Here is a 27,007-nt window from a genome sequence, read left to right on the forward strand (position 1 = left end):
GATGAAAACATTTTGTTGCCCATAGAATAAGATTCATTCAATTTTTATCATTCTTGTTGTGAATAATAAGTCCAAACGTTTCATGATCTCTAGACAAGGTGGTGGGAACAGTGGAGATGACAGGAGTAAGCCAGACCTGAACATTCTGCCAGAGCTATTGTAAAAGTGGACATGAGAAGAAAATATGATCTGTGGTTTCAATATCAAGGTTGCGAAATGAGCAGATATTATCCTTTTTATTAATATTATTTAGTTTTAAAGTTATTCATTGACTTTGGGGGCTATAGCATACCTGCCAAGTACTACAGTTTTGCCGTAATGAGTACGGTTTTCTTGAACCCACTACGGTATTACGGTTGGGTCACAAAAACTACGTTTTTTTTTTTTTATATATAAGTCTTCGGTGCCGTCCGTACACTTTGGATTACTTTCTATCATATCGTTATGGGGTTTAACGCCCAAAAATGCGTTTATCCGAGTAATCAACTCCTTGCCCTGAATAATTCTCGCGCCGGCGTGATGAGGGGGCCCTATCGTGGATGCAGTGCCGGAGCTAAGGCTAAGCGGCTAGCGGCGTTATAAGTCTTCTGTACAGTCCGTAATCATGGTAAATGTGAACTCTTTACCAAATAAGACCGACGAACTGGCTGTGCTGGTGAAAAACATCAAAGTGCACAGGGAGTGCTGTTTGCTGTGTTTTACGGAAACGTGGCTCACGTCTAGCATCTCGGACGCTAACGTGTAGCTACCGGAGCTAACCTCCTCTCCGATTCCCGGCTTAGCGTGTAACGTCATCCACTCCGCTAAACGGAACTCCGGAAAACGAAAAATCTCCATCGGCATATACATCGCAGGTCATTGACTATGCACTTTGTTCAAAATTATTTTTATTTAATATTGAAACTGATCAAAATCAATTGTATAATTATTCACTCACAAATATATTGGAATATCTCAAATAAAAAACACTGAATAATATTACTTCAATGATAAAAAATTAAATGTTTTGTTTCTTATTGTATCAGATATTGAAAAGAAAAGAAAACTATGAGGGTTTTCTATGACATTGTTATATTAAATACTTTATTGAGCTTTAAAGAACTTTCTTTTGATTAACTTCTGCTTTTATAAAAAACAATCAAAAAATTTGATTTTCTGTTTTTTCTTCACATTCTGTCTCTCACGGTTGAGGTTCACCCATGTTTCACAATTACAGGCCTCTCTAATGTTTTAAAGTGGGAGAACTTGCACCATTAGCGGTTTAAATACTCATTTGCCCCACTGTATCTGGAGGCAGTGTAATCTCCTGTCTCTAACAATTTGGAGTTTCTGATTTTTTTCATTTGAGCCAAATTGAATTTTGCACAGGCTGCTGGCTGCTACTTAAGCAATATCGCAGGCATACACTTGCTTGTCTTTTCAAAGTTGGCAGGACATTTAATTGACTGATGTGCATTCATTAGTTCATAACAAACCACTGAAAATCATGTGGAAGAATTACACATATTCATGACTAATTTTCTAGGTGTAAAAAAAAAAAAATGTCCTTGCTCGAGTGTTTTTTCCTGCTTTGTGTAACGCCAAACTTGACACTCTTTTCACTCTCCTGGTTTTTAATCTGTCATGTTCTGTGACATTGACCTCTGACCAGACATTTTTTTCTGCCTGACACATGACAGAAGCTGACAAAGGAGAAATACGAGGTCACCAGCTCCCTGCCCGAGGCAGCCATCGTGGTACGGAACACCACAGAGCCCAAACTCTCGCTGAAGATCACACTCACCTCTCCAGCCATGAGAGATGATGAATATGAGGAGGAGGAGGAAGAATTGGAAGAGGAGGGAGAAGGAGAGGAGCACGAGGAGTTACCTGAGGAGGATGCTGAGGAATTGGTGGCAGAACCGGAGGATGAAGTGGAGGTGCAAGAGAAAAGAAATGGCTACGGTAGGAGAGCAGATCAGCAAGCCTGTCCACAATGTTGTTTAAATATTCTGGTTTTGCCCCAATAATCATATTAAAATAACACTCAGAGGGAAACATCCTGAAATTCATCCGAGGAACCCCTTTGAATTCAAACTTTTCAAAACCAAACACACCTTTAAGAAATGGATGCTGCTAAACCACAATGTTACTGTCAAGACTGTATCCAATCTCATGATTGTCCCTTTTCATTCCCTTCCCCACCTCTAATTCATTGCAAGGTGGCTATAATTGCTTGTGGGAGGTGGGAAAGGGAAGCAAGTGTAGCAAGGCCAGCAATGGGGCGAAATCAATAACCAAGAAGCAGTCGGCTAGCCATCCATCCCGTGGAAACCTGTCCAGCTCGGTCTCTGCGCAAAATAAGAGGTGTGAAATGAAGATCACTCGCCTATTTGCCCGAATGGTTAAATGACATGCGTGGCATTATTCACGGTAATTCCGAGCGTTTGCATTCTCGTCTACAAACCAGCCTGTCAGCATGAAACAAGCACTTAAGGACATCGGTATCGTGGTTTTTTTTATTGCTTCTGAGTTAATAGTCCAGCCCCTGGTTTTCTCACGCTATTACTCACTGCAGTAGCCTGGTGTTTCAACAATATCACATTGTTAGTGCCTTTTTATTGTAAATTGTAACATGAAGATGTGAAAGTTTACAGCATGTTTGTAAAATGTCATAAAAATGATAAACTACTCGAATGCGGACATTATCATTAAAGGGACAGTGTGAATATTTTACAGCAAGATGTTGCTGTATTGTGTAGTCTAACCAAAAACGAGTGCTAAAAGGCACAATGAAGAATACAAACTGCGGTGACTCGGTCACCATAGTGCACCATCTACCTTCTCGTTTTTTTGTCAAGCCTTTTTGATGTTTTTGGGTACTTGTGGCAGCAAGATGGCAGACAATTCTGCCAGCTTCCTTTAGGTGAGACTCATGTTATGTAAAATAAATACCAATTTCTCGACCTATGAGTATTTTAAAAAATGTATTGGAGTTCGTTCAGGTGCTTGTAAATGCTTAAAAGTGTTGGCATATTTCACAACCAGTCTGCTTAAAAATGACGCTGATACTATTCCAGTGACTTTATTTTACCATTGCATTTTTTTCCCTAGTGATTAACGGCAGCTGGCATTAGTTTGTCTGGACTTGTCCTATTAAGGGACATTGCCCCTACAGGTCCTGCCCAAGTAGACAGGTGCATGCTACGCCTAAACAGGACATTATGAAATGATCCAGAAATATCTTTGCGATTTCCTCAAGTTTCTAAAAATCATATGTCTTGATAAATGCAATCGCAAGATTAAACATCACATATGTAAATCGTAGATGTATTTGTGGATCTGCAAAATTCAGGATTTCCTCTTTTAATGTTACTTGAGAAATTGATTGTCTTTAAAGGTCCTTAAAAAGTGCTTGAATTCGGCCATGAAAAAGGTGTTAAAACCCTGATGTATGTAAAATTTATGATATTTTTGCCTATTTAAAGTAAAATCGTTTTTTAATTAAGTTATTTTTACCATTAGAAGTTGCTAAGTAATACACGTTGTCCTTTTAAATATGTCCAAACAGCTAACAGTTATTTTTTTTTCCTCTATTAGCGTTGATTTGTTGATTAAAATTTTACAAAAATCCATTAGAAACGTTGTGACGAGGCCTGTCCCTGTCATTATGCTACAACTACAAAATGAGTTTGTCCCAAGGCATGTTCATGTATTATTGGTATGTTTATTCTTAAACTTGTGTTAAAAATTGCGCAATTCTCCTTCACTAGTATATCTTAATAAGTGTCATTGCATAATATTTCAGGTTTTTGTGCATATTTAGTGACTTCACTGTGGTATGATTTTTCAATTCCAAATGACCTCAGCGGCATTAGATCTTTGAAGGTTCCACTGTACTTTACATGTAAGGTGCAGCTGTTGCCTTTGTTTAGTCCCGAGTGTGCTGAGGGAAAGGGCAGCTGGTAGAAAATAAGAGGAGCAACCACGATGATGCACGTCTGAGAGGTCCCATGTGGCACAGACCTTGAGATACGGCTTAGTACGTCCTGCTGAAGCAAACATACTCACACTAACACACATAGCAATGTGTTTGACAGGAAAAGAGCTGACCATATGAGTTTGGAGATAATGCACTTCGATATGGTTGATAACGGTTGACATTTACGCTTAATACCTCTGGAGGAAAGGCTTTGAAAGGGATGAGCAAAACATTTACCTGCGCATGTTTTCACAACGACTGTTTAATTGTGTTTTATTGGGCTTGCAGTACTGCACACAGAAAAAAACCCTTGTGTAATCGCACTCATTCATATACTGCTGTGTTGGATTCAATTTGCCTCAATGCATGAATGAAAAATGATACAGAAGCATAAGAATGGGCCTACCCTTTCTAACCCTGCTTTAGTCCATCCTACTTTGTGCTTGGTTTGGAGCAAAATTTCTCTACCTCTTTATTTTTTTTTCCTCTCAGTCAAGTACCCCCCTTAACAAGTGTTTTATTAATGACCTGGGGAAAAAAGTCGAATCCCATTGGCAGACAACTTTTACTAACTAAAATGAAAATAGTATATATTCTCTACTAAGTATGTGTTAAAACTAAGCTTAAAAAGCCTTTATATTTTTTTCCCCACCGAGCTTTTCTGCATTTATCTTTTAGCAACGCTGTTCGGGACACGTAACACGTTAGGTGGGGGGAGGGGGAGCAGGTTGGAGAGTGACATTGTTAGTGTAGCATGAAAATGGTAAAAGTTAGAAAAGGCCTGTTTCAAATGCAGTCCGCAACCCAACTTAGACCCCCCCCCAAAAAAAAATTAATAACGTTTATTAGAACCTGTCTCAGAAATGCACATACTTCCCCGCAAATCATAAATGTGCTGACTGAGGCTGCAATCATGACTTTAAGCCAGGAGACAGATGCAGGAAGCTACAAAGTTTTAAATTTAAGAATTATTTTTTGTATTTTTGTATTTAAAAAACAGGGTGAAAAATCTGGTGTATGATATAATAACGTATCAAGAGCATCTCAGGTGCAGTAGAACCTTCTCATGGACCGCATCAGGCCCCCGAGCCTTGACTTTGACATATGTGATTTAGAACAGTGGTTCTACACTGGTCTGACTTCAGGACCCAAGGAAGATGTTCTAATTGCTTCTCAAGTAAACCCATTTAGAACTAAACTATTTAGATTCCTGTCTGGTGACAACTTGGTCAAAACAGTTGCTTTTGGGATGCTCTGTGTCTCCAAAAGTTCTCTCCTCCCTCGTAACTCTCCATTTCCCTGATTTGTCAGCCGCTCCTTGTCCAGAAAGTAAGTCACTCTTGAATAGCGTGTGTGTTTTTTCAACTCACCCGTAGGACGATCAGTGCATCTTGTATTGTAGCGTGCTCGCAATAGCAAGCCCATGGCAAACTGATCTGCGTTGAAAAAAGGCACGCTGTTGGAACGGTGCGCTTTCCTCACACATCTGTGAATTGTACACCGCTTTTTACAAGCAGGCGAGCGGCCTGACTGCATGATGCACCAAACACGGTCGTGCGTGTATGCGTGCACTCGCACGTCAGTTGCCGTGTGCATAGGAGAGGTCGTTTGAGAAGAAAATTGCAGTTGCTCTCACATATAGGATCATGCACACACACATGCGCAACTATACACTCGTACACCCAAAGTCATACCCATGCACAAACACTACTATACTCGTACATACTATTAAACTCTCAGGCACACTATTATACTCTAAAATACTACTATATTCTCATACACACACTATTATACTCTCGCAAACATTAATATACTATCATACACACACTACTATGCTGTCACACAATTCTGCTATACTCACCTACTACTATTTTCTCTCACTAATACTACTTTACTCTTATACACACCATACTCATACACTAGGTTTTGAATGTAACCTGTGTGTATAAGAGTATAGTAGTATATGTGATAGCATAGTGTTGTGCGTATGAGGGTATAGTAGAGTGTGTAACAGCATAGACGCATTAAGAGCATAGTAGTATGTGTAAGAGAGTATAGTAACGTCTGTTTAAGAGTATAACAGTATGTGTGAGAAGGTTTAGAGGTATATGTGAGGGAATATAGTAGTATGTGTGTGACAGCATTGTAGTGTTTGCTATACTCGCGCACACACACACACACACACACACACTACTATTTCACATATAGTGTATATTACAGTGTGTGTGACACTACTCTCACACATAAGCTACTATAGTCTTTGACATATGCTAATATACTTTCATACACACACTACTGTGTTTGAAAGTAGAGGCAATCATATTCAAACTACTCACACAAACTATTCCCTCACATACACTATTATTCTCTCATACACACATTACTGCTATCTCACTTTTATATACTATTACACTCACAGTAACTACTATACTCTCATACACACACTATTATGTGTGTGAAAACATAGTAGTGTTTTAATGAGAATATGGTAAAATGAAGGAACAAGAACAGTAGTGTGTGAAAGCATAGTAGCGTATGTGAGCATAGTAGTGTGTGTATGAGAGCAAAATATGTGTGTGAGAGTATAGTAGTGTGTACAAGAATAGTAGTGTTTGTGCATTGGCATAATTGTGTCTGTATGACAGTATAGTGGTGCATGTGTGTGAGTATGATGCTATACCTGAGAGCATGAATAATTTACTTCTCAAACGGCCTCGCATATGTGCACATGTTCACACAGACACAAACACACACACAATTGAAACACACATGCCCGGCACTGATGTGTGTTTTTTACGTTTTCTACATTTGGGTTGTTATTGTTTCGTGGCAGTGTTGGGTGCTGCTGAGCAAAAAGTGGAGGCTGAGGAGGAGGAGGAAGAGGGAGAGGTGCTGGATAGACACAGATGTCTGTTGGCCCTTGCAGCGCTACGACACGCCAAGTGGTTCCAGGTCGGCACCCGCTCACTTCCTGTCTTCCTGCCTGATGCCGTTTGTAGCCTGACGATTGACTGAAATTGCCAACGGAAACTAAATTGCTCAAGGTTGCAATATGAGAGTACCCAAGCAGCACACGTCATCTTATCTCATTACTGTACTAAGACTCGATAGACGAAAAATTGGATCACATCGTAAGGCTACAAAGGCAACTTTCGGATTGTTTTTTTTTTCCTTTTGCTATTTTGTGAACCTGCCTGTTCTGTATCATGTCCATTCCTCCCTTTTAAAACATTTCCCACACCTGTCCTCCCGACTCACTAACAAATCAAAAACATGCACACAAAAAAAAGAAATGGCACATATTTCTCGCACAAACATAAAAAGAGCCAAATCGGACAATTTTTTTTTAGTTTAGCCAGTTTGGTATTGATGATTATATTCAGTTTCTTTCACAGATGATACTCTATTCAATTGCTTTGAAATCAGTTGTTTCACTGTTCCCTTTTCCATTGTTCGTAGGCTCGGGTAAATGGACTCAAGTCCTGCGTTATTATTCTCAGGATACTTAGGGACATGTGCAATAGACAACCTGCCTGGGAGCCCCTCAAAGAATGGGTAAGTCTAGTAGTGTGTCTTTGTCCTCAAGCATTAAACACATTGTTGCTGACTTAAATAACAGAATTCCTTTTTTAAGTGGTGTCAAGTTAAACGCAGCCTTATTTTAAAGCAGTCGTTTTAAATCGTGCAACTGTTATATACTAAATGTGGAGGAATGCTAATGCAGCATTAGCCTGATGATACTAGATTTGATTCAGGGCCATAAATGGTTGCAGGTCAAGTGCTGCTAACGCATCTGTTAGCGTTAGCAGTTGGCTACTGGCACATTTTTGGGGGCCAGTAGCCAACTGCTAATGCTATCAGTTAAAATGATCAGTGCAATTTTAACTGATAGTACTTGCTCCAACTCGAATAAATTGAGTACATTTAATACATGTTTTTAAAGTTGCTTCAAACTATTTTCATTTTCTTTTACCAGAACTCTAAATTTTTAACAAAAAGCCTTCCTGGATATGCATATTTTTTATACTATTGTATTTATTCATGTATTACGCACACTCGTGTATAACACTCACACCTAATTTTTGATTAAAAACTAGTTTAAAATTTTGTGTTGATATTTTTCAGCTCAAACTCTGCGCTTGGATGCAATAGGAATCAAACGCGGCAGTGAGTGCGCCGAATCAAAGCTACTGGACCACCAGTAATGTACATTACAAATGAAAAGGCATCAGATTTCACATTGTCATCCTAAAGCTCAGAGATAAAGACCTATAGACCTAATGAGAAGTTCACACTGTCGCCAAAATTGAATTCTTGAATTGGGTATTAATTGCAATTGATAGTATGTATTCTACCAGAAGAGCTAAAAATAATGAAAACCTTGCCCGAAGGGAACGTACCCTTGTACCCTAGTGCAAGATGTTTTCCTCTTCCTCGACAGGGGCAGGACAGAAAATAATTGAGCAGCAAATGTAAATTCTCTGCATTTATATAGTGCCTTTCAGGTCAATGAAGACCTCCCAAAGCGCTTTACAATGTGCTTCACACTTTCCCTTTTTACACACACGAACTAACCGATAGCACTGTCAGCCATGCAAGGGAACTAACTGCTCATCAAGGTTTTAAGGTTTTGTAGTGAGTGATGGAATTCTGGCCAACCGCATTTGTTAATATTTGAAATCTAAAAACGGCAATCAATCAGAGACAAGTTTTTATAATGGCACAAGCCAATAAACGCGATTCAAAGTTTGCAAGCACCACACTATGCCACACCCACCGTGTGAACAAATTGAGTGTTATTGCGGACTCCGCAAACATAGTCCCAGAGTCAACAAATGAGGAGAAAACCAAGCTTGCACCGAAAAAGGGCGGTACATCAGTTGTTTGGACCTATTTTGGTTTTGACGAAGCGGACGTGGAGCAGAAGAAAAAACCCGTTGCAGAATTTGCTTTTGCGTAGTCGATAGGTCCAGAGGAAACACAAGTAATCTGTACCAGCACTTTAAAAAATATCACATATTACAATACACGGCATGTCAAAAAGGATTCCAAGTAAAAGACGAAGAAGGTGGTTCTACATTATGTAGAACGCAGCCAAGAGCTGACGTTGGCTAGCTTTAGCCTAAGGTTAGAAATGGTAATGGGATAAATAATTTTCTATTTCTCTCCAGCAAAGTGACAATATGTTGCCTCAAATACTATGTTTACTTATCTTTGAACAAATCCAGACATCCTTATTAACTTTATTAATGTTGAGTTGGTGCTGTGGTCAAAGCATAACTTTGTCCAAAGCACTTGTCTCGATTTAGACTTTGCTAAATCGGGTAATTTATAACCCCTGTCGCCCAGCCTCTCTGTACACCACGCATCAGATTTGCATGTACCCCACACACACCATTTGACCATTTTAAAGTTTGAAATATAAGGAAAAAAAACGACAAAAAACAAACAAAAACTAACAAACTGCAATGCGATTGGATGGACATGCTTGCAGAGCTTGTCCAAGTGTATGGAGTCTGCTTTGCGCGTTTGAGGGTGGGCTCTTAGACATTGGTCAATTGTTTGTCAAAGCTGTTTATCTTAAATGTATCATAACCTTGTATATGATGATCAGTGCAAAAAAAAAAAGAAATATGTCAAGCAATCATTAAACTATTTTTTACTCACATTACCTGAGACGAATAACACTGTAATAACGGATGAATGGATGAGATAGTCTGCCTTTTCATAAGACATGTCTATTACTGATGGTCAAGTTGTTAGGATACGACTCTTGTCAGTTACCATTGCAATTAATCTTTTACAATTGCAGTCAGTGATATTTTTTTGACTGATTAGAAACTTGCATATAACACAAACCCAAACTGAGTTCTTTTTTTGAAAAAATGTGCTTTATACATAAACACAGTACTCAAAAATATGTTCTGTTTGAAAGCTTAAGAGTGTTTGTTTTCAAACAAAAGAACCCCAAAACTGGGTAATTTTGCTTGGAAGAACAAAAACAAGTGTAAATATTTGATAAATACAACTTTTACATGTTCAGTACAATAAAATGTGGATTTTGAAAGTTTATAAAATGAAATACATTTTGCAGAGATTAAGTTAACTCTTGAAGTACCATAGCCAAGCAATTTGGCTTTTCTACAAAGAATGCCCAAAGGACAGCCAACTGACTGGATTAGTTTCCCCATTGATCTGCAAATGGGGCAAACTCTGGTGTGGATAATAAAACTCAGTAATGACGCTTCGCCATACTAATGTTTGGTGGCGGGAGTAACCAGCCGTTTTTTTTGTAGTACTACTCAATTTGTATTTTTGTGGTATTTTTGTAGTATTTCTGCAGTCTAGTTTCTGTATTTTTATATATTGTACTTTTTTTGTAGTACGTTTACAGTTTTTTGTAGTGTTTCCATAGGATATATTTGAAAGTATATCCGTAGTATTTTTGTCGTATTACTGTAGTTTTACTTTTGTAGTACTTCTGCCTTATTATTTCTGTAGCAGTATTTTTGTAGTATTTCTGTCGTAATATTTATGTGGCAGTATTTTCTATTATAATATTACTGTAGTCGTACATTGTAGAAGTATTTCAATACTATTATCTTTGTAGGGGTCCTTTACACAAGCACTTTATGCATCTATCAACACCACTTCCACCACATTCCATTTGAACAACCCCACCTTGCCGCATTCATAGGACAATGGTGACAAGTGGGCCAAAGAATTGTTAGTTCTAAATAACACAGCTTGTTGGCTGTCCGCTGGTCATTCTAGAGGGGTAAAAAACTCCTGGGACTTCTTGTGTTAATTGCTTGACTGTTTCACTTATTTCTTTATTTCTGTTTTTGTGCTTCCTGCTAGCCCTTGGAACTCATCTGCGAGAAGGCTATCGCCACTTGCAACCGGCCTCTCGGGGCAGGAGAAGCCTTACGCCGGGTCATGGAGTGTCTGGCCTCAGGCATTCTTCTACCAGGTCTGAATTGCTGCTTGTATGAGTCACAATAACAGCTGGAGACTGAACTTAAAATCACTCTATTGAAAAGGATAAGAGTCATACTGTAACACATTGAATTTGCGAGATTGCCGTGTCTGCAAAATAAGAGAAAAAAACATGGGATTTAACTTTTTTTTAATATTTAGATTTGCCAATAATTTGAATTTAAAACAACTCCCCCAAAATGGGATGTTGTTTTAAACAGAGTTCATTGTAGAAAATATTTACAAAGATAAAACATTGGGGTGATATTGTATGAAACACCTCTCAAACAGCCTCATTTTCCTCTAAACGATCCCAAAAATAGTAACTATAATTTAATATCCCCATAATTCTGGTTCTCCCCCACCCAAAAATGTGCCTTTATGTTTAAAATAGTTTCCAATAATTGGGTCAATATCTTTAAAACAGGCTTCAGAATTGGGGTTTAATGTACAAAACAACTTAAAAACTATCATGTTGAGAAAAACACAGAAAATGTGCCTTTTTTACCCATACAACACAGGTTTTATTTTTTGTAACACAATTTGGGTTACTTTTTGACATGTATTTCTGAAAGGTGGTGACCAATTTTTTGGGGTAAAAAAAGGCATGTTGCATTTAAATTCCGTTTTTTTAAAAATTGACATTACTTGTCATTGTAGTCTCTAATGGTCATTAACAATAGGTAGTTTTTTTTCCTGCACTAAAAGGCACACCAGATTATAAGGCACGTGCACTTCCCCCAAAATAGTATTTTTCTTCATAAATTTTTCATATATGATGCGCACTGGGTTATAGAGCGCATATAAATACAGTACGAGCTAATATATTTATTTGTGGCACATATTATACACTTAGTGTGAATATTAGTGCAATGAATAATCAATTGACATTAAATGTCACCAACCTAATTGTATTAAATCAGGGTTGTGGCGGTGAGAGCGCAGAAACCTGACCTCTAATGATACAGAGGACAAGCAAAAAGGATTTTTTTATCTCTTTATCATGCTATATTTACTCAATGTGCTAGAAATGAATGGTAAAGAATGTAGAAAGTCATTCTGAAAACTATAGATAAACGCAAAAGAAGCACAACAGGGTAAACGATTCATCGGTGTATCAGATGAATTTGACTTTGCGTTTATATCTTTCTAGACAAAACACAATTTTTTCCATTTTCTAATGTTTCTGGCACTGTAAATATAGTGTGATCGTAAGATAAAATGTGTTGCCTTTTCCTATGTCATTTGTATGTGGTTAAGTGTCGGCACTCTCACCGACGTGACCTGGGTTTGATTCCTGTTGCATACAATGTATTGCGATTTTGGTCAGCGATGATTTTTGAATGATCAATCATTGCTAAATTATGCTCGTATGCCACAAAAAATCGTGCAGCAACGCATACAAATGAAAACTCTGGATTTGGTTTGAGCCTTATTTTAAGCTAAAGTGAGCGATACAGGTATCTGACGCCTTTATGTTACTGTGTTACAAACTGATGTCGACATTAAAAGAACAAAATATTGGCTGCATGTTATTTTATTATGACATACAGGTTAAAAGGAAAAAAAACTTGTATTGGTCTAAAAAAGCTGTATTGAACATTTTTTATATGTGAACGATGTTTAAATTCATACAATATCATTCTTGCCACAAAAAAAAAGCTTAATATTGTTATTTTCTTTCACCTTGACCAGGCGGTCCAGGTTTACGTGACCCATGTGAGAAGGAGCCCACAGACACATTAGCCGACATGTCAGATGAGCAGGCAGAGGCCATTACCTATAGCGCACAGGTGAGCCTCCCTCAAAAGCACATTTGCATACATTTACACGCCAACCCCAAGCTGCTAGTTTAAATTGTTAAACATGAAAAAGGTGTGGCAATACTACATAGTTTTTGCAAGAAATCTATGTGTATTTCATCTGTATATTCAAATCATTTTCCGAGATGATGCATTTTGAAGACTGCATGTCTTTGTCGTCTTGAGCTGAAACGTCATAAGAGGAACACCTGCAACCTAGCAATCAGGTCTCCAAATTTGTTGCATATTAATCGAAGTGGTGAGTTTTTTAAGTTAGGTTTTGACACTTTTTGTGGAGAATGCCTAGGTGTTGTGGTGCAGGTGGATGCAGTAATGGTACAACAAAGGGCGAGCAGCCAAAAAGGGGCTAACTGGCAAAAAAACAAATACGCAGAGTAGCAGACCGATCAAGAAATGCGGCCACAGCCTCGGCGGAACACCGTGAGGTTGGCTGACCAAAACAATACGCAATGAGCTGCCAGGCCAACTGGGTACCAACAACAAAAAGTGGTAATGGCTATGGCAAGAAACGCGGAGTGAGGCTGGCACTAAACAAACCAAGGAACACTGTTGGCTGCGGCTGCATCGGCTCGCTACAACGGGTCAGGTGCAATCGACATTTCGTTCTGTGTACATTGTTACACAGAATGACAATACAAGGAAATTATTATTATTATTATTATTAAAATCGGTGCTAACGCAAGGCTAGCCGTTCAAAAAACACATTGTGAGCAGCCAGGCTAACTGGGAATCAACAACAAAAGACTAACAGCAAAGTTTATAGAATGCAAAGCTGGCCGGGAATAAACCAAGAGACACGAACATTTTTAGCTAAAATCCAGGCTATCTGGTCAAACAACACACAGTTGGGTAGCAAACAGCGACACCTGGGAGCAAACCGAACAGGAAAGCTCTCGGCAGTCCTGACACTAACAGGGAGCTAGCTGGACAAAATTCCAACGTCACACGCAGTTTTAAACAAAAAGGGCTTGTCTTGGAACCAAAAGGTTGCAGGTTCGATTCCCGGCTCCTCTGAGTTCAATGTCGAAGTGTTCTTGGCAAGAGACTTAAGCCCTAATGCCCCCAATAAATGGTAAATGGACTGCATTTATATAGTGCTTTTCAAGCCACTGAAGACCTCCTTAAGTGCTTTACAATGTATTTGACACTTACCCAGTCACACACATACACACACACACACATATCGATAGCCTTGCGTGCGTGTGTGTGAAGTACATTGTAAAGCGCTTTGGGAGGTCTTCAGTGACTGGATAAAGATCTAAAGAAATGCGCTCCATTTACAATCACCTACTTCCAAGCAGAGCAGTATGCAATTGCTGTTCTCTACTGTCTCCTCACATGTTGTGTTAATGGGATTCTTCATTTGGAAGGTATTGTGTTCCTTCGATGACATTACAGCTCAAAAGCAAACAAGCCAAATTGGTCAATTATGAGACTAAATTCCTTGAGTCTCCTGGTGCGTGAAATATTTTGCAACATATTTGCATAATTTTGAGGAGAAACACTAAACGTTCTGTGCCCAATTGAAAAAAAAAAAACCTCTCTCTTTGGGAATACCTTTAAGACGTCTTGAAAGCAGCACATTGTCTCCCAAAGCCCACGGTCAAAGTCTATGCACACATGCATGAGAGCGGAGTCTTCAAAGTGAGCTGGCAGCGCTCTGTGTTTCAGCGCCAGGTGTAGGAAACGGCCATTTCTAGCCATAAATCCATCTTTGACACATCGACAAGAGTATGCGCGTGCTGCATGTGTGGTGTCATGTCCTTCTTGACACTGTAGTTCGATGGAGTCAAGCAGCTTTCCGAGCTGGCGCGGCTTAGGGGATCCCGTGCATCCACTTTCCTTTGAAGGCAACCTGGACGAGGCTGGAATGTCAATGGGGATAATTGTATTGGGGCAGATACTAGCGCAGATAGGAGTGAGGGAACTGTTGTGTCAATGGGCCTCATGAATATCTCAGACACTCAAGCTCCTTAATGAATTCGCATTAGCACAGTCGCTGCAGGCCACCAGTGTCCCCGCCTTGTCGTTTGCGTGGCTCCAGAATGTGCACTGTTGAATGATTGGGATGGATTGACACGTGCTGATTAGATAAAGATTGCTTTGGCGGATGGGGCGGGAACATTTTTTGACTCCCAAGAGCCGTCGAAATGAAATATTTAGGGTTTTTTTCAAATTAAGAGCCATAACATATTTTTAAACAAGATTCAATAAAACTGGCAAACTGGCTCTCCAGATAAAAGCAAATTCTTCAGCACATTGTATTCTACTAAGACATTTGTTGATTTTTTTCCATATCAGCAAATAGACCACTTTAAATTGGTCTCCCTTTGACAGTTACTTAATTTCGTTGAGGCCCAATATGACCATCATATTTGTCGTAAATAATGCTTTCAAAACAAGGTGCGAACAGAGTTCTTTCCTAAAAATGTCACAAATGACTGCAAACAAAAAGAATACGGATGTATATACCTTTAGCAATATAACTCGCAATTTTGGGGTTTTATCATTTTGGAAATGGAAGTAAAATATTGAATGAGGGAACATCTGCTTTCTAAATTGTGACTTACAACTAATTCTCTATTTTTAGTATGGATTGGCATTTTAGAAAGTGTATTTTGTCAGTTTGATTTATGAACAAAATGCTTGATTACTCATCAAAATAATTGTTCTTAAATTACTGACACAGATTCATATTAATAAATATGGTCAGTTTTACTTGGTTTGTATCTCTTGTAGTGGTAGCTTTTGTTTGATTCCAGAATTTTTGTTTGATAAAGACACTTTTATTTGATCATGACTACTCTGTATTTTAATTTTTGAAATTATTTAGTATTTTCAGTCTTATGAGTTCATGCTTTGCCTCACCAAGTAGAGAACTCAACGCAAAATCCTCCCAATATGCAATGCCAAGTAGAGTTAAGGGGAAATCGAGCGAGAGTACAATGTTTATAAGAAGAACTTCTGTCAAAACGCGTACATGTGATCTAGTTTGAAGCCTCTTTTCATCTTCTCTATTTTGTGTGCACTTTGTGCTTGACAGCGCGCTCTCAGGCTCATAGCATTTGGACAGATCTGCAAAGTGCTGGAGATGGAGCCTCTCCCCTCAAACAAACCATTGCAGAAATACCCCTGGTGCGACAAAGAAGGTTTGTGTTAGAAGGCCTGGCCTCAAACTTCTTGCATTCAAGCTATAACATTCCAAGGTGATGTAGGTCACACTCTGGGATTTCTGAATGAATAGTTTCCCTGTTGAATTTTAAACATGACCTCACCTTACCGGACCTTTTTGTTTTTTCCACACTGCTTTAACAGCAATACTAGTATCGTCTGCCTGCGTCACATTTCTGTTCCTCTCTTGTGTGTTTGTATTCAATCATAGTTTTGTCAGTTTACAACTTTTGTAATTGTGTTGGCAGTAGCGGATGATTAGTAATAAGTGTCGTTCTCCCTCCAGGCTTGGGTTTGAAAAGGCCATATGACGACGGAATGCTGGACGACAAGGACCTCATCAAGAGAATGAAGAGGAATCTTAGGAGAGGTTTGCACAGAGAAAGTGTCCTTCCTTATTGTTTTGATTTTGCAAACATCTTTTTCTAAATGTTTTGCTTGGAAAAATGATTGAACATCCTCGGGCAGCCATCACATTTCTCATCTAAAAAAGAACCAGCACAAACAATGCAGTTTCTCTTTTGTGTGTCCTTTACGCCAGCCTCTCTCCCCTTTTTAGCCGTCTTACATCTCTTGCTTTCTGATCAATACTATTGATTGCCAACGTTTTGCCAGGCCACTACTATCCTAGTGTTTTTCTCCTCTCATGGAGAAGATGAGCCACTTGTGATAGAGGCAGATAGGCTATTGCATTTCGAGCCACTGCCAAGATAAGATTGCTTCGGACATTTTGGTAAAGCTGCACAAATATCCTAGACTGAGTCACCTGTATTTTGAAACACTGAGACCTAATTGCCTTGCACTTTAGGCAGATTTTGCACATGTATTTTTTTTGTGCAAGTATTTGTGAAAAAACTATTTCCTTTCTGAGACTGGTACTTTAATTTGCATTTTAAAGTTACAAATATTCATATTCTTTGTGACCAGCTCCATTGGCCCATTATTATTAATCAGATTTGTCTTACATTCATTTTTTTGCGTGTCAAATTCAATTCAGATGTTATTTATCTTGTTTTCTAACCAGTTGATCTTTGATCAGTTCTCGACAGTAAAGCCATAGACTCCAACCAGCCAATGAACGCCCTCATGCGGTTGAACCAGATTCGTCCAGGGCTGCAATATCGCCTCCTGTCCCAGTCTGGCCCGGTTCACGCGCCAGTCTTCACAATGTCTGTTGACCTCGAGGGAACCATTTACGAGGCGTCGGGGTCCTCCAAGAAAACTGCCAAGCTCCATGTTGCTGTCAAGGTAACAAAGCATGTTGAGTAACAAATTTGAAGCTGCTTCGGAACAAAAAAATACCTTCAATGTTTTCATATTTGTGTGTGCGGAGGTGGGCAAAATCCATGTAATCCTAAAGTGGTCTTGAACAAAAAGACTCTCAAGCGCAAAGAGCAGGGATAATCCGCTATTCGCTTCATTTCCGTAAAAGGCTTCCTACCAGTCTCCCTGTTTTCTGTTTTCACCCTCTTTCTTTCCATCATGTCTCTGACAAATGATCTCTCAGTCAGTAAACACAATCATCCTTTGGATCACAAAAAGTATAATTTTTTTCTTTCTGCTAAAAGCATGATGATGTGAAAGCTTTGGCGGACTTATTTTAGGAAGCTGGTGTCTTTCAACCTCTATCAAATTTTGAAATAAAAATCTAATAATAGGACATTTTGTGTACTACATTTGTTTTATCTTGACATGAACCGACAAGATTTCTGCTCGCTTTTGCAGGTCCTTCAGGCGATGGGCTACCCTACTGGTTTTGACTCAGACTTGGACCCCATGAGTTCGGACGAAAAGTCAGACGGCGAAGGCAAGAGCGAGACGTCCTCTCACACGAGCAATAACGCGACACTCTCTTCGGACAGCTCCAACACCCTGGAGGTGGGCCTCATAAATCAATTCCAGGCAGTGGCCACTTTATACTACCGCTTTTACTTATTCTGAACCGTGTAACCTTCTAAGGTGCGAACTCAGGGCCCCATACTGACAGCAAGTGGGAAGAACCCTGTCATGGAGCTGAATGAAAAACGGCGAGGCCTCAAGTACGAGCTCATCTCTGAGAGCGGAGGCAGCCATGATAAACGCTTTGTCATGGAGGTGAGTCCTTTAAAATTTCAACGCAAAACATAGAGTTAAAATTTTAATTTTGGAGCAGCAGTGCAACGTATATTGGGCTGGAATGGGGATTGAAATTGGATGTGTGATGTTCAAACTTTAGTAGACATCTAAAATAAGGAGAGAAGCCATGAATGAATTTTGAACTTGCAAGCATCGAGAGAAGCGTAAGCGTTGGGGGTATCAAAGAACAGTAACATAACTAGCCAATAGCGACGATGATGTAAAAGTCAAAACAAGGATCTGGCATCCTATGGAATTTCCTTTGCATTTGTCCAATATTAAAAACATAAACTTATTATCCAGCCTGATCATGTCTTCTACAAAAAGGATGGATTGAACCTTGGCAGAATCTTTGTTTAAAAGCTCAGATACATGGACCTGGTGTCCTAATTTTTAAATACATTTTGGGCCTATTTTACTCTAAATCTTTTGATTATCGGGCCGCATTTGGTTAAAAACTTTGGTAGAGTAGGAGAAATAATACTGATTTAATTTTATTACTAATATATTTTTAACATTTCAGTACCCAGGTTTCTTGTCAGTCTGACTCGATAGACCACGCAATAAACAAAGAAAAATGGGAAAAAAGGTGGGTGGAAATGACGCTGACACACCCGTTCCGTCATTATGGCGTCATGTGAAGTGCTACCCCCCTTCCTGGTCGCACCCATCAGGACAGCTCTATTTAGAAAACAGTCTCTTTTCGTCTGGTATTTATTTCATGTCTAAATTATCATCAGATACACCAGAGCTATTTCCCTCGTCATGCTTTTTTTGTCTTAATGTGTATCTTTCGAGTCATTCCTTATGTTTTACAGGGGATACCTGAAAAACACATGAAATATAAATTAAAATATTCACAGATCTATAAAAGAAATGTGTTGAATACAAAACAGTTTAGCTTTTTACACACTGAACAGATTTAAAGTCCAACAACACAAAATCCCTGAAAATATAAAACAATAAAATTAAAAACATTAATTCTTCAGTGCTATAAATAAATTATAGAATGCAAATGAATAACTATTTACTATTCTATTTTAACAAATTTAGACACAGATTCTCTGAAAAACACGCAAAACAAGTGAATAAGTATAACAAAAAGCAAAGGATCAGCAGTTGCTAAGATTGAAAGATTGAATGCACTCTGCTTCATAGCGATCAATATCATTAAAATGAGTCAAAATTTGGCTTATTGTTCTGCTTTTTATACATACAGTACTTTATTTTCTCGTTTTCCTTGTTGAACTCAATTATTACCCAGGCTGGGACACACAAGGATATGCACGCACACAAAAGTACCAACTGTGTGGTCAATCAGTCAAGTTTGTCCATGGAGTGAGCCTGCTGTCTGTGAGGCGTGTTGTTTTTCTGACATGCCTCACCGCTCCGTTGCTCCCCTGATTGATTAGCAAGCCTGTTCTGACAGCAGGTCACCGCTTAACAAGTCTGCCTGTTCTGCCGGACCTTAGTTGAGTTGCTGATTTCTGCTAAGCACATCATTTGGGGGACCGCTCACTTGCGCAATGAAACGGTTTTGACCAGAATAAAAGTAAAACCACTAAATCCTGTATGTTTCCCACCCACGACAGGTGGAGGTGGACGGACAAAAATTCCGCGGGGCAGGCCCCAACAAAAAGGTAGCAAAGGCCAGTGCTGCTTTGGCTGCGTTGGACAAACTCTTCTCTGGGCCCAATGCTGCTGCAAACAAGAAAAAGAAATTGCTGCCGCAGGTCAGGATCTGACCACATGTACTGCAATGACATTCATAAGTAACCAAACATGCATTGTTTGTTAACCATGTATAATCATTTATAAGTACAATAGGGGAGTGCTTTGCGAGGCTATTGGATTGTAAAGGACTTAATTGCTTCAAATTTACAAACATAGTCTGTGCATAGGGCCTATTCTATTAATTTTATTTTCCCGGGTTAGTTTTAGCTAGATATTTTAGGCTGAGGTGGCTGCTTAACTCATGAGCAACTTGCGTTACTTCAGCACTTAGCGTTGCAACATGCATCAGTGACTTGCATTAGCGACTGCCTTGGCAAGCTTAGCCTCTAGCGTTAGCGTCTAGCGTCTCCAACACCGCCACTTCCATTAAAATAATGGTGCAAAGGATGAAAATGCATGAAAAACCATACTTATTGTACAATGCTGCTGTGTTTTTTTACCAGCAAAATTAAAACCAGTTGGGTTCATAATCAAGTAATGATTAGGGTTGCATACAAAAATGCTTCACATTTGTGCAATGATTTGTATTGATGAGCATTAATTGCATAACATTTGATGCAACGGGAATCGATCTCGGCGGGAAGCACTCCAAAACCTAACCACCAGACCACTAGGGATACAGACGACACGTAAAAAGGCATTCGGTTTTCATTATCAAACTATTTTTAAACACAATTCCGTATTGTTGATGTTATTAATGGCCTGGGCTGCGAGCAAATTGTCAAACATTCAGCCGGTCTGGGGTACAGAAAAGGTTGGGGACCACTGAAAAACAGTATTGTATCGTCGAGTCGCAAAGTCTTGACGAAGCTCATTAAGTTCTAAACTAAATGAAGAAAAATGTATCGTGAGAAGGAATTCAGTCATTCTGATCTGCCTAAGGAGAAGGGCATTGTGAGAAGTAGTTTGCTAGTCCTGAAAGATAAAAAGGCATGGCCGCATATATTGAAAATGTTTGTCACTTTGTTTTTTTATTTCTCTAACATATCTGGTACCGTAACGAAAAAATTGGGTGATAAAAAGATGAGACCTAATAACTTTTTCATGGGTTGTCTGTATCCCTAGTGTTTAGTGGATAATATCCAGAGCTCGCCCCACTGCGATATGGGTTTGATTCCTGTTGCATCCAATGTTGTGCAATTATGAACAACCATCCACGTCACTGGTGGTTCGTGTTCTGTGCTGTTACAATTGCTATCACGTTCTATTCCCGTTGCCCCCATTCTTATGAAATTGTGGTAAGTGATAATTGCACAAATATGGTAATGCATTTCCAATTTTTTTCGCATATAAGGCGCACCAGATTATAACTTTCAAAATTCTGGACAATTTGAGGTTTTTTGGTCCGCCTCACAATCCGTAAAAATACGGCAATTGGATATCTGAATAGCAAAATATCTGATACCTTATATATGGTATGGTAGCAGCACTTAAATAGGAACCTGTAACAAGATGACCCTGTTCATGAACTGTTAACAATTGCCATTTTAGAGCCAGATTTTATTTTAATTTTTCAATTCTTTTAATGGCATTTCTGTTGTGTCCCGGCGTTCAGACGAAAGGAGCTCTTGCTGCAGCTGCAGCAGCCTCTGCAGTGGCAGCTCAGGTGGCCCGAGGAAGGGGACGGGCTACCCTCGCTCGGGGAGCCTTCGTCAGCGCTGCTGCACCAGGATACGTCACGCCGGGTAAGACGTTGGTGGGATTCCTTGTTCCAAATATGAGATGTGAACGTGTTGGATGTGTTACAGTTACTCGTTACTTCATTTAGAAAGTGCGTTACCCCCGAAATGACACTCTAAAGTAGCGCGTTACTCTAAAAGTAACTATCCGATTACAAATTACCGTATATACTCACATTGGAGTGGACCCCTTGAAAGTGCTTAAAAATAGCTACATAATAAACTAAATAAAATAAAATGTGTACACCAACCACCCTGTGGCAGTGACAAAGGTTCCATGTTTCTTGGCATGCGCTACCCTGAGAGCTTGAAAACAAACAGTTGATACACTCCATATCCATTTTGTATTTCGTCTTTAAAGAACCTGAATATGTTTTCGATTTCTTGAAAATACGTTTGTTTTTTTTGTCTCCAGGCATGGTGTATTACAAATAAAGATACCGAAATTCAGCACTCTGTGTTCACATTTGCGTTTCGTTGTTCCCGTATAAGCCACACCCCCTTCCCATGTGCTGCCTACAATTAGAAACTGGTGAAACACAAACATGTGCATATCAACTGAACATCCCACCCTGATTTCAGTATTTTATATTATTGTTGCAAACATGGCTTGAGAGCGCGTATACAAGTTAAGACAAATATCAGAATATCACTCGGCAGGGTTCGTACGAGTGCTTGAAATCCTTGACACTTAATGTGTTTTCAAAGGGTAAACTTTGTGAATTTTGAGTGAAGTGCTTGTAAATGCTTTAAATTCTTGCCATGTTCCTCAAGACATCTGCCTAAAAATGACACTGGTCTTTGGTTACTTTGGTTTGCCATATCATTTCTTTTTCCCTTGTGATTAACAGCAGCTGGCATTAGTTTGTATGGCATTTTCCTATGAAGCGACATCGCCCTAGCTCTCTCGCTCTCTTTGTCTCTCTCTCTCTCTCTCTCTCTGTCTCTCTCTCTTGCTTTCCCTCTTTGTCTCTCTCTGTCTGTCTCTCTGTCTGTCTCTCTCTCTCTCTCTCTCTCGACAGGTGCAGACTACACCTAAGCAAGGCACTATGAAATGTTTTAGTGCAAGGATTATGTATCAATTAAGGGCCACGTGAAAAATGAGGCTAGCGTTTTCCAGTGTTAAATTTTAATGGGACGAGCTTCTTGCAACTGAAAATGTAAGCTACAGTTTACTGTCATTTTTACGCAACACCTATATGGGATAGATTTATCTGAAAAATATTTACACTCGTATGGGTCAGAGCCACACATATATTTGGTATTTACTCAAGATCTAAAAACCATTTGTTGTGATAAATGCAAACTCAAGATTAAAAATCGTATGTGTAAACCACAGACATATTCTTGGTTCTGCGAAACGCATAGTTTCAATCAAATTCCTTTAAAAGATACTGGAGAAAATGGAAAATTGGTCCTGAAAGTCCTTAAAAAGTGCTTGAAATTGGTCATGAGAAAGGTGTAAGAACCCTTACCATGGAGAAAATACGTGTTCGAGTACTCTGTGCTTGAGACGCCGCCATCGTAACTGTATTTAGTTATATTTTGTAGGTAGTTATAAACATCCTAGCCATGCCGTGTTTATACGTTTAGAGTTGGCAGAGGGAGAGTCTGGTATTACTATTTTGGCCGAGAAGGAACAGTCTTGGAAAAAATGGCAATGTATTTTATTTCCTGATTTAAAACATAGCGAAGTAACTCACCATGTTGTAATGACAGTTGATTTACAAATGTTACCAATACCGTGTTAACGAGTAAAATAATTGCGGTTCCTTTTGACTTCGTTGCTCCCAAAACTGGATGTGACTGTTTCCTCTCATTGGCAGGCTTTGGAACGCCGTACGCATACAGCCCCGCGGCCGCTGCAGCTGCTCCTGCTTACGGTATGTGCAATTGTGTTTGTTTCCTGCCATTGTGGCGCCCACTTCCTGTTTCTTGCTTCCTGCCCCAGCTTATCTTGTAACCTTACTGAACAACAACTGCTATCATCCTAATGGTTCGACCGCTCGCGTCTGGCTTTGTCACGTCTTTCTCAAAATCTTTCAATTTCTGACCCTGTGATGAAATGCTGATCAGGGCTGGTGGCTTTCTATGCTGTGCCTGTGCGCGATCTTTTAAGAAATGTGCTCTTTGGTTAAGTGTCCGGTCCCACTTGATATTCAGCAAAGTGCTGCCGTCTGACTTTCCGGTCCTAAGCTTCCATCAAATGAGACTCTTCTAATCCCAAAAGGAAATTAGAGTGCTGGAGCATTTTATGTTATTTTTTTTCGTTCGAAAAGATAGAAGAAGCAGAGAATAATCAATTAAATAAAGATATCTATCGACTGTGAGAAACAGAAGGATATTCTTAACCACGTTTGTATGCCAAAATAGGTGCAAGATTGGTCCTTAATTTCTTTGGATGTGGTCTTGAAAAAAGGTCTTTAAGTCTTAAATCAGAATGGAAAAATCTTGGGGGGAACCCTGATTAAATTGCGTCATTTCCTGTGACACATTAGACAAGATCTCCCACTAGTATGCCCCGGCACATTGGTTAAGAAACACTCTCCTATCATGTGAGTTGAAAAAAATATTCTGGTATTTTCTCAAATCAATGGTAAATAAATAAAAATTTTAACATATTTGATAATGGGCTTGTTCAATAGTCTTTAACGTTGTGCCCCCTAAGAACGCATAAGTAGCCTGAGGACAGGTCCTGAAGATAGTTACCCAGTGATTGGCCACTAAGATTTTCTAGTCAATTGGATTTCTAACTAACATTGTTAGTAGATGACTTGAATTTTAATAATTACAACCTGGTAATAACATAGTAATAGCCCTTCACACCAATCAGTTACGAAAAGTGGTTTTCAGCTTCAAATAGGTTGATGACCTCTGGAATATCCATCCCCTATTTGCACCGAATATCCTCAGTAGAGTTTCAGGGTGCTGGAGCCCATCCCAGCTATCTTCAGGCAGTGGGCAGTGAACATCCTGAACTGGTTGCAAGCCAGTCGCAGGGCACACAGAGACAGGCAACGCACTCGCTCATTCACACCTAGAGACAATTTGGACTGGCCAATTAACCTGACATGTTTTTGGAATGTGGGAGGAAACCGGAGTGCCCGGCGTAAGCCCATGCAAGCACGGGGAGAACATGCAAACTCCACACAGGAAGGTTCTAGCTCATTACCTCAGAACTGTGCTGCGCACACGCTAACCACTGCGCTGCTATGCTGCCACCCCTGGAATAGTTATTTATTTATTATAATTTTAGCGGTTACACATCTAGATTCCATAGCATTCTTCTGTTCTTTTCAAGAGTGCAAATATATGATAATACAGCTGAAGGGGTTGTATTAAAATGGTACCCCCCAGAAATAGAACAATGGTCTCATACAACTGCAAAGTTGTTTTTACCAAACTGTTTGGTTTTGCCAGTCATAAGTTGTCGCCCAAGCCAGGAGATTTTTATCATGTGTAGGACACTGATGACTTTCTGCAATGACAGACTGAGTGCTGACCCCCCCCTGCGCTGCAGAGGTCGATCCACTACCTGCTGTTTTAAGTAAAGTTGGCAAGGTGGAAATGAGAACTGTGCCTGCCTTCGCCACACGCGTGTCAGTCAGCAACTGTTTCGTCTTTGCAAAATTGATCCGGACATAAAAAGTTATAGTTGATCCTTTAAAACTAAGGGTGTCACACAAAAAGCCGGCCGGCCGGATCGGGCCTGCCGACGGATGTCATCCGGCTCACTAGGAGAAGATTGAGAGTAAAATGAGTCGCATGTCAGACGATGAAATGAAATGATCTGCATTTATATAGCGCTTTTCAAGTCAATGACTTCCCAAAGCGCTTTACAATGTGCTCCACATTTCCCAATAGCGGCCTTGCAGCCATGTAAGGCGCTAACCTGTTTATTGGGGGTATTAGGGGTTCAGTGTCTTACCCAAGGACACTTCAACATGTAACACGGACGAGCTGGGATTCGAACTGGGATTCCTTGATCCCAAGACGAGCGCTCTACCTCCTGAGCTACTGCTGGGTCACGAGACAGCAGTCTCAGTAGGCAAGCCTAACCCTCCCTATCCCCAGCCACTTCATCGAGCTATAACTTGCCTAGGCCAGCCTAGAGACGTAGTCTCTCCAGCGAGTCCTGGGTCGTCTTTGGAGCCCCCCGCCGGTGGGACATGCCTAGAACACTTCCTGACGGAGGCCTCTAGGAAGCATCCTTATCAGATGTCTGAGCCACCTGAGCTGGTTCCTCTTAATTCAGAAAAGCAGCGTCTTTTAATGAGTCACTCCCGGCTGAACGAGTTTCTCACCCTATCTCTAAGTGAGAGCCCAACCACCCTGTGGAAAAATTAATTTCAGCTGCTTGTGTCCGGGATCTTGTTCTTTTGGTCATGACCCACAGTTCATGACGGTGAGGGTAGGAACGTAGATCGACCTGAAAATTGAGAAACTTGCCTCTCGGCTCAGCTTTTTTTTCTCACTACAAAGGACCGGTACAGTCTCCCCATGACTGCTGACGCTGCATTGAGCCATGTGTCGCTCTGCCTTTCCAAAATGAAAATGGTTATGTCCCAATGATCCTAGGAGTAATGTTGCCCTGGGACTTGGTAACTTTGGTAGGGTTACCGATGACAAACAGGTCCTCAGACGGCCAGACAAAGCCTAGTTCATAGACCCCTTATAATAAAAAAAGAACATTGACTTTCAAAACATTAAATCGTCTAAGTGAAGCAGTGTGGTGACAGTTGTAAGATATGGACAAATTGCAATAAGCAGTTAACTCCCTAACAGCTTATTCATTTAAAAAAAGATGATTAAGTCCCATCGTCTTGTCTGGTCAGAGAGGGATGAGGTTTCGTGCACGTACACAGGAACACAACCCCGGGAATGAACGCGATCGCCATGTGATTAAGTCACTAGAAAGTTCATGCATCTTTTATGCATCAGTTCAGTGTTTTTGCAATAAAATGTTCATTTACAAGCAAAGCGCCCTTGTGTTTATGGAAAGCATTGTTTAGATATTGAAATTATGACGAATGCGATTAAAAGTACCAAAGTAAAAGATCTGCTTTAAATACATCCTTTCACAAAAAGCCGTATTTCTTTGAAGTTTTCTTGGAAAAAAAGGTTTTTCAGGAAAATAAGCAAAGTGTTGTTTACTGTTTTACTGGACAGTAAAAGCTAGGAACATATTTATTTTCCTAATAAAGGATGAGGGTTGAAGCTTTCTATCAAAGTCATATGCCTGAATTTTCTGAAGGCCTTCAAAATAAGTCAGAATGGCAAAAGTTGGCCAGCACCCATTTGAGAAAACTCCTGGCATTTAATGGGATCATTTACAAGTCCGGCCCGAATTAGAGGGTATTTTCTACCATGTGGCCCCTGAACTAAAATGAGTTTGATGCCCTTGCTTTAGAATAAGAAAATCTGCTATCTCCATCACTCTCAACTTGAATCCATGCATCCTGCTTTCTAACCGGGCTCTTTCTGCTGCGTAACAACTAACCCCTGCTGACGGCCGGCATTGCCGACTCTTCAGACCTCCTGTCCAG

The 27,007-nt window shown here is 39.8% G+C and overlaps 1 protein-coding gene across 3 annotated transcripts in view; it reads left to right on the top strand.

Annotated features, from left to right (window-relative positions):
- strbp (spermatid perinuclear RNA binding protein) overlaps window positions 1-27,007 on the top strand; it is a 111,489-nt gene that overhangs the window by 67,378 nt on the left and 17,104 nt on the right. For all 3 annotated transcript variants that reach the window (XM_088320356.1, XM_088320355.1, XM_088320357.1), the window contains exons 6-18: window positions 1,680-1,944; window positions 6,795-6,913; window positions 7,421-7,516; window positions 10,823-10,934; window positions 12,635-12,732; window positions 15,806-15,911; window positions 16,220-16,303; window positions 16,973-17,181; window positions 17,659-17,811; window positions 17,893-18,027; window positions 19,641-19,781; window positions 21,338-21,467; window positions 23,288-23,344. In XM_088320356.1, coding sequence (XP_088176482.1) covers window positions 1,680-1,944; window positions 6,795-6,913; window positions 7,421-7,516; window positions 10,823-10,934; window positions 12,635-12,732; window positions 15,806-15,911; window positions 16,220-16,303; window positions 16,973-17,181; window positions 17,659-17,811; window positions 17,893-18,027; window positions 19,641-19,781; window positions 21,338-21,467; window positions 23,288-23,344 — 1,705 coding nt within the window. The remainder of the gene's footprint in view (window positions 1-1,679; window positions 1,945-6,794; window positions 6,914-7,420; window positions 7,517-10,822; window positions 10,935-12,634; window positions 12,733-15,805; window positions 15,912-16,219; window positions 16,304-16,972; window positions 17,182-17,658; window positions 17,812-17,892; window positions 18,028-19,640; window positions 19,782-21,337; window positions 21,468-23,287; window positions 23,345-27,007) is intronic.

The sequence above is a fragment of the Urocampus carinirostris genome, chromosome 16 (genome assembly GCF_059441175.1).
Source record: "Urocampus carinirostris isolate Australia breed hairy pipefish chromosome 16, RoL_Ucar_1.0, whole genome shotgun sequence".
Lineage (NCBI taxonomy): Eukaryota > Metazoa > Chordata > Actinopteri > Syngnathiformes > Syngnathidae > Urocampus > Urocampus carinirostris.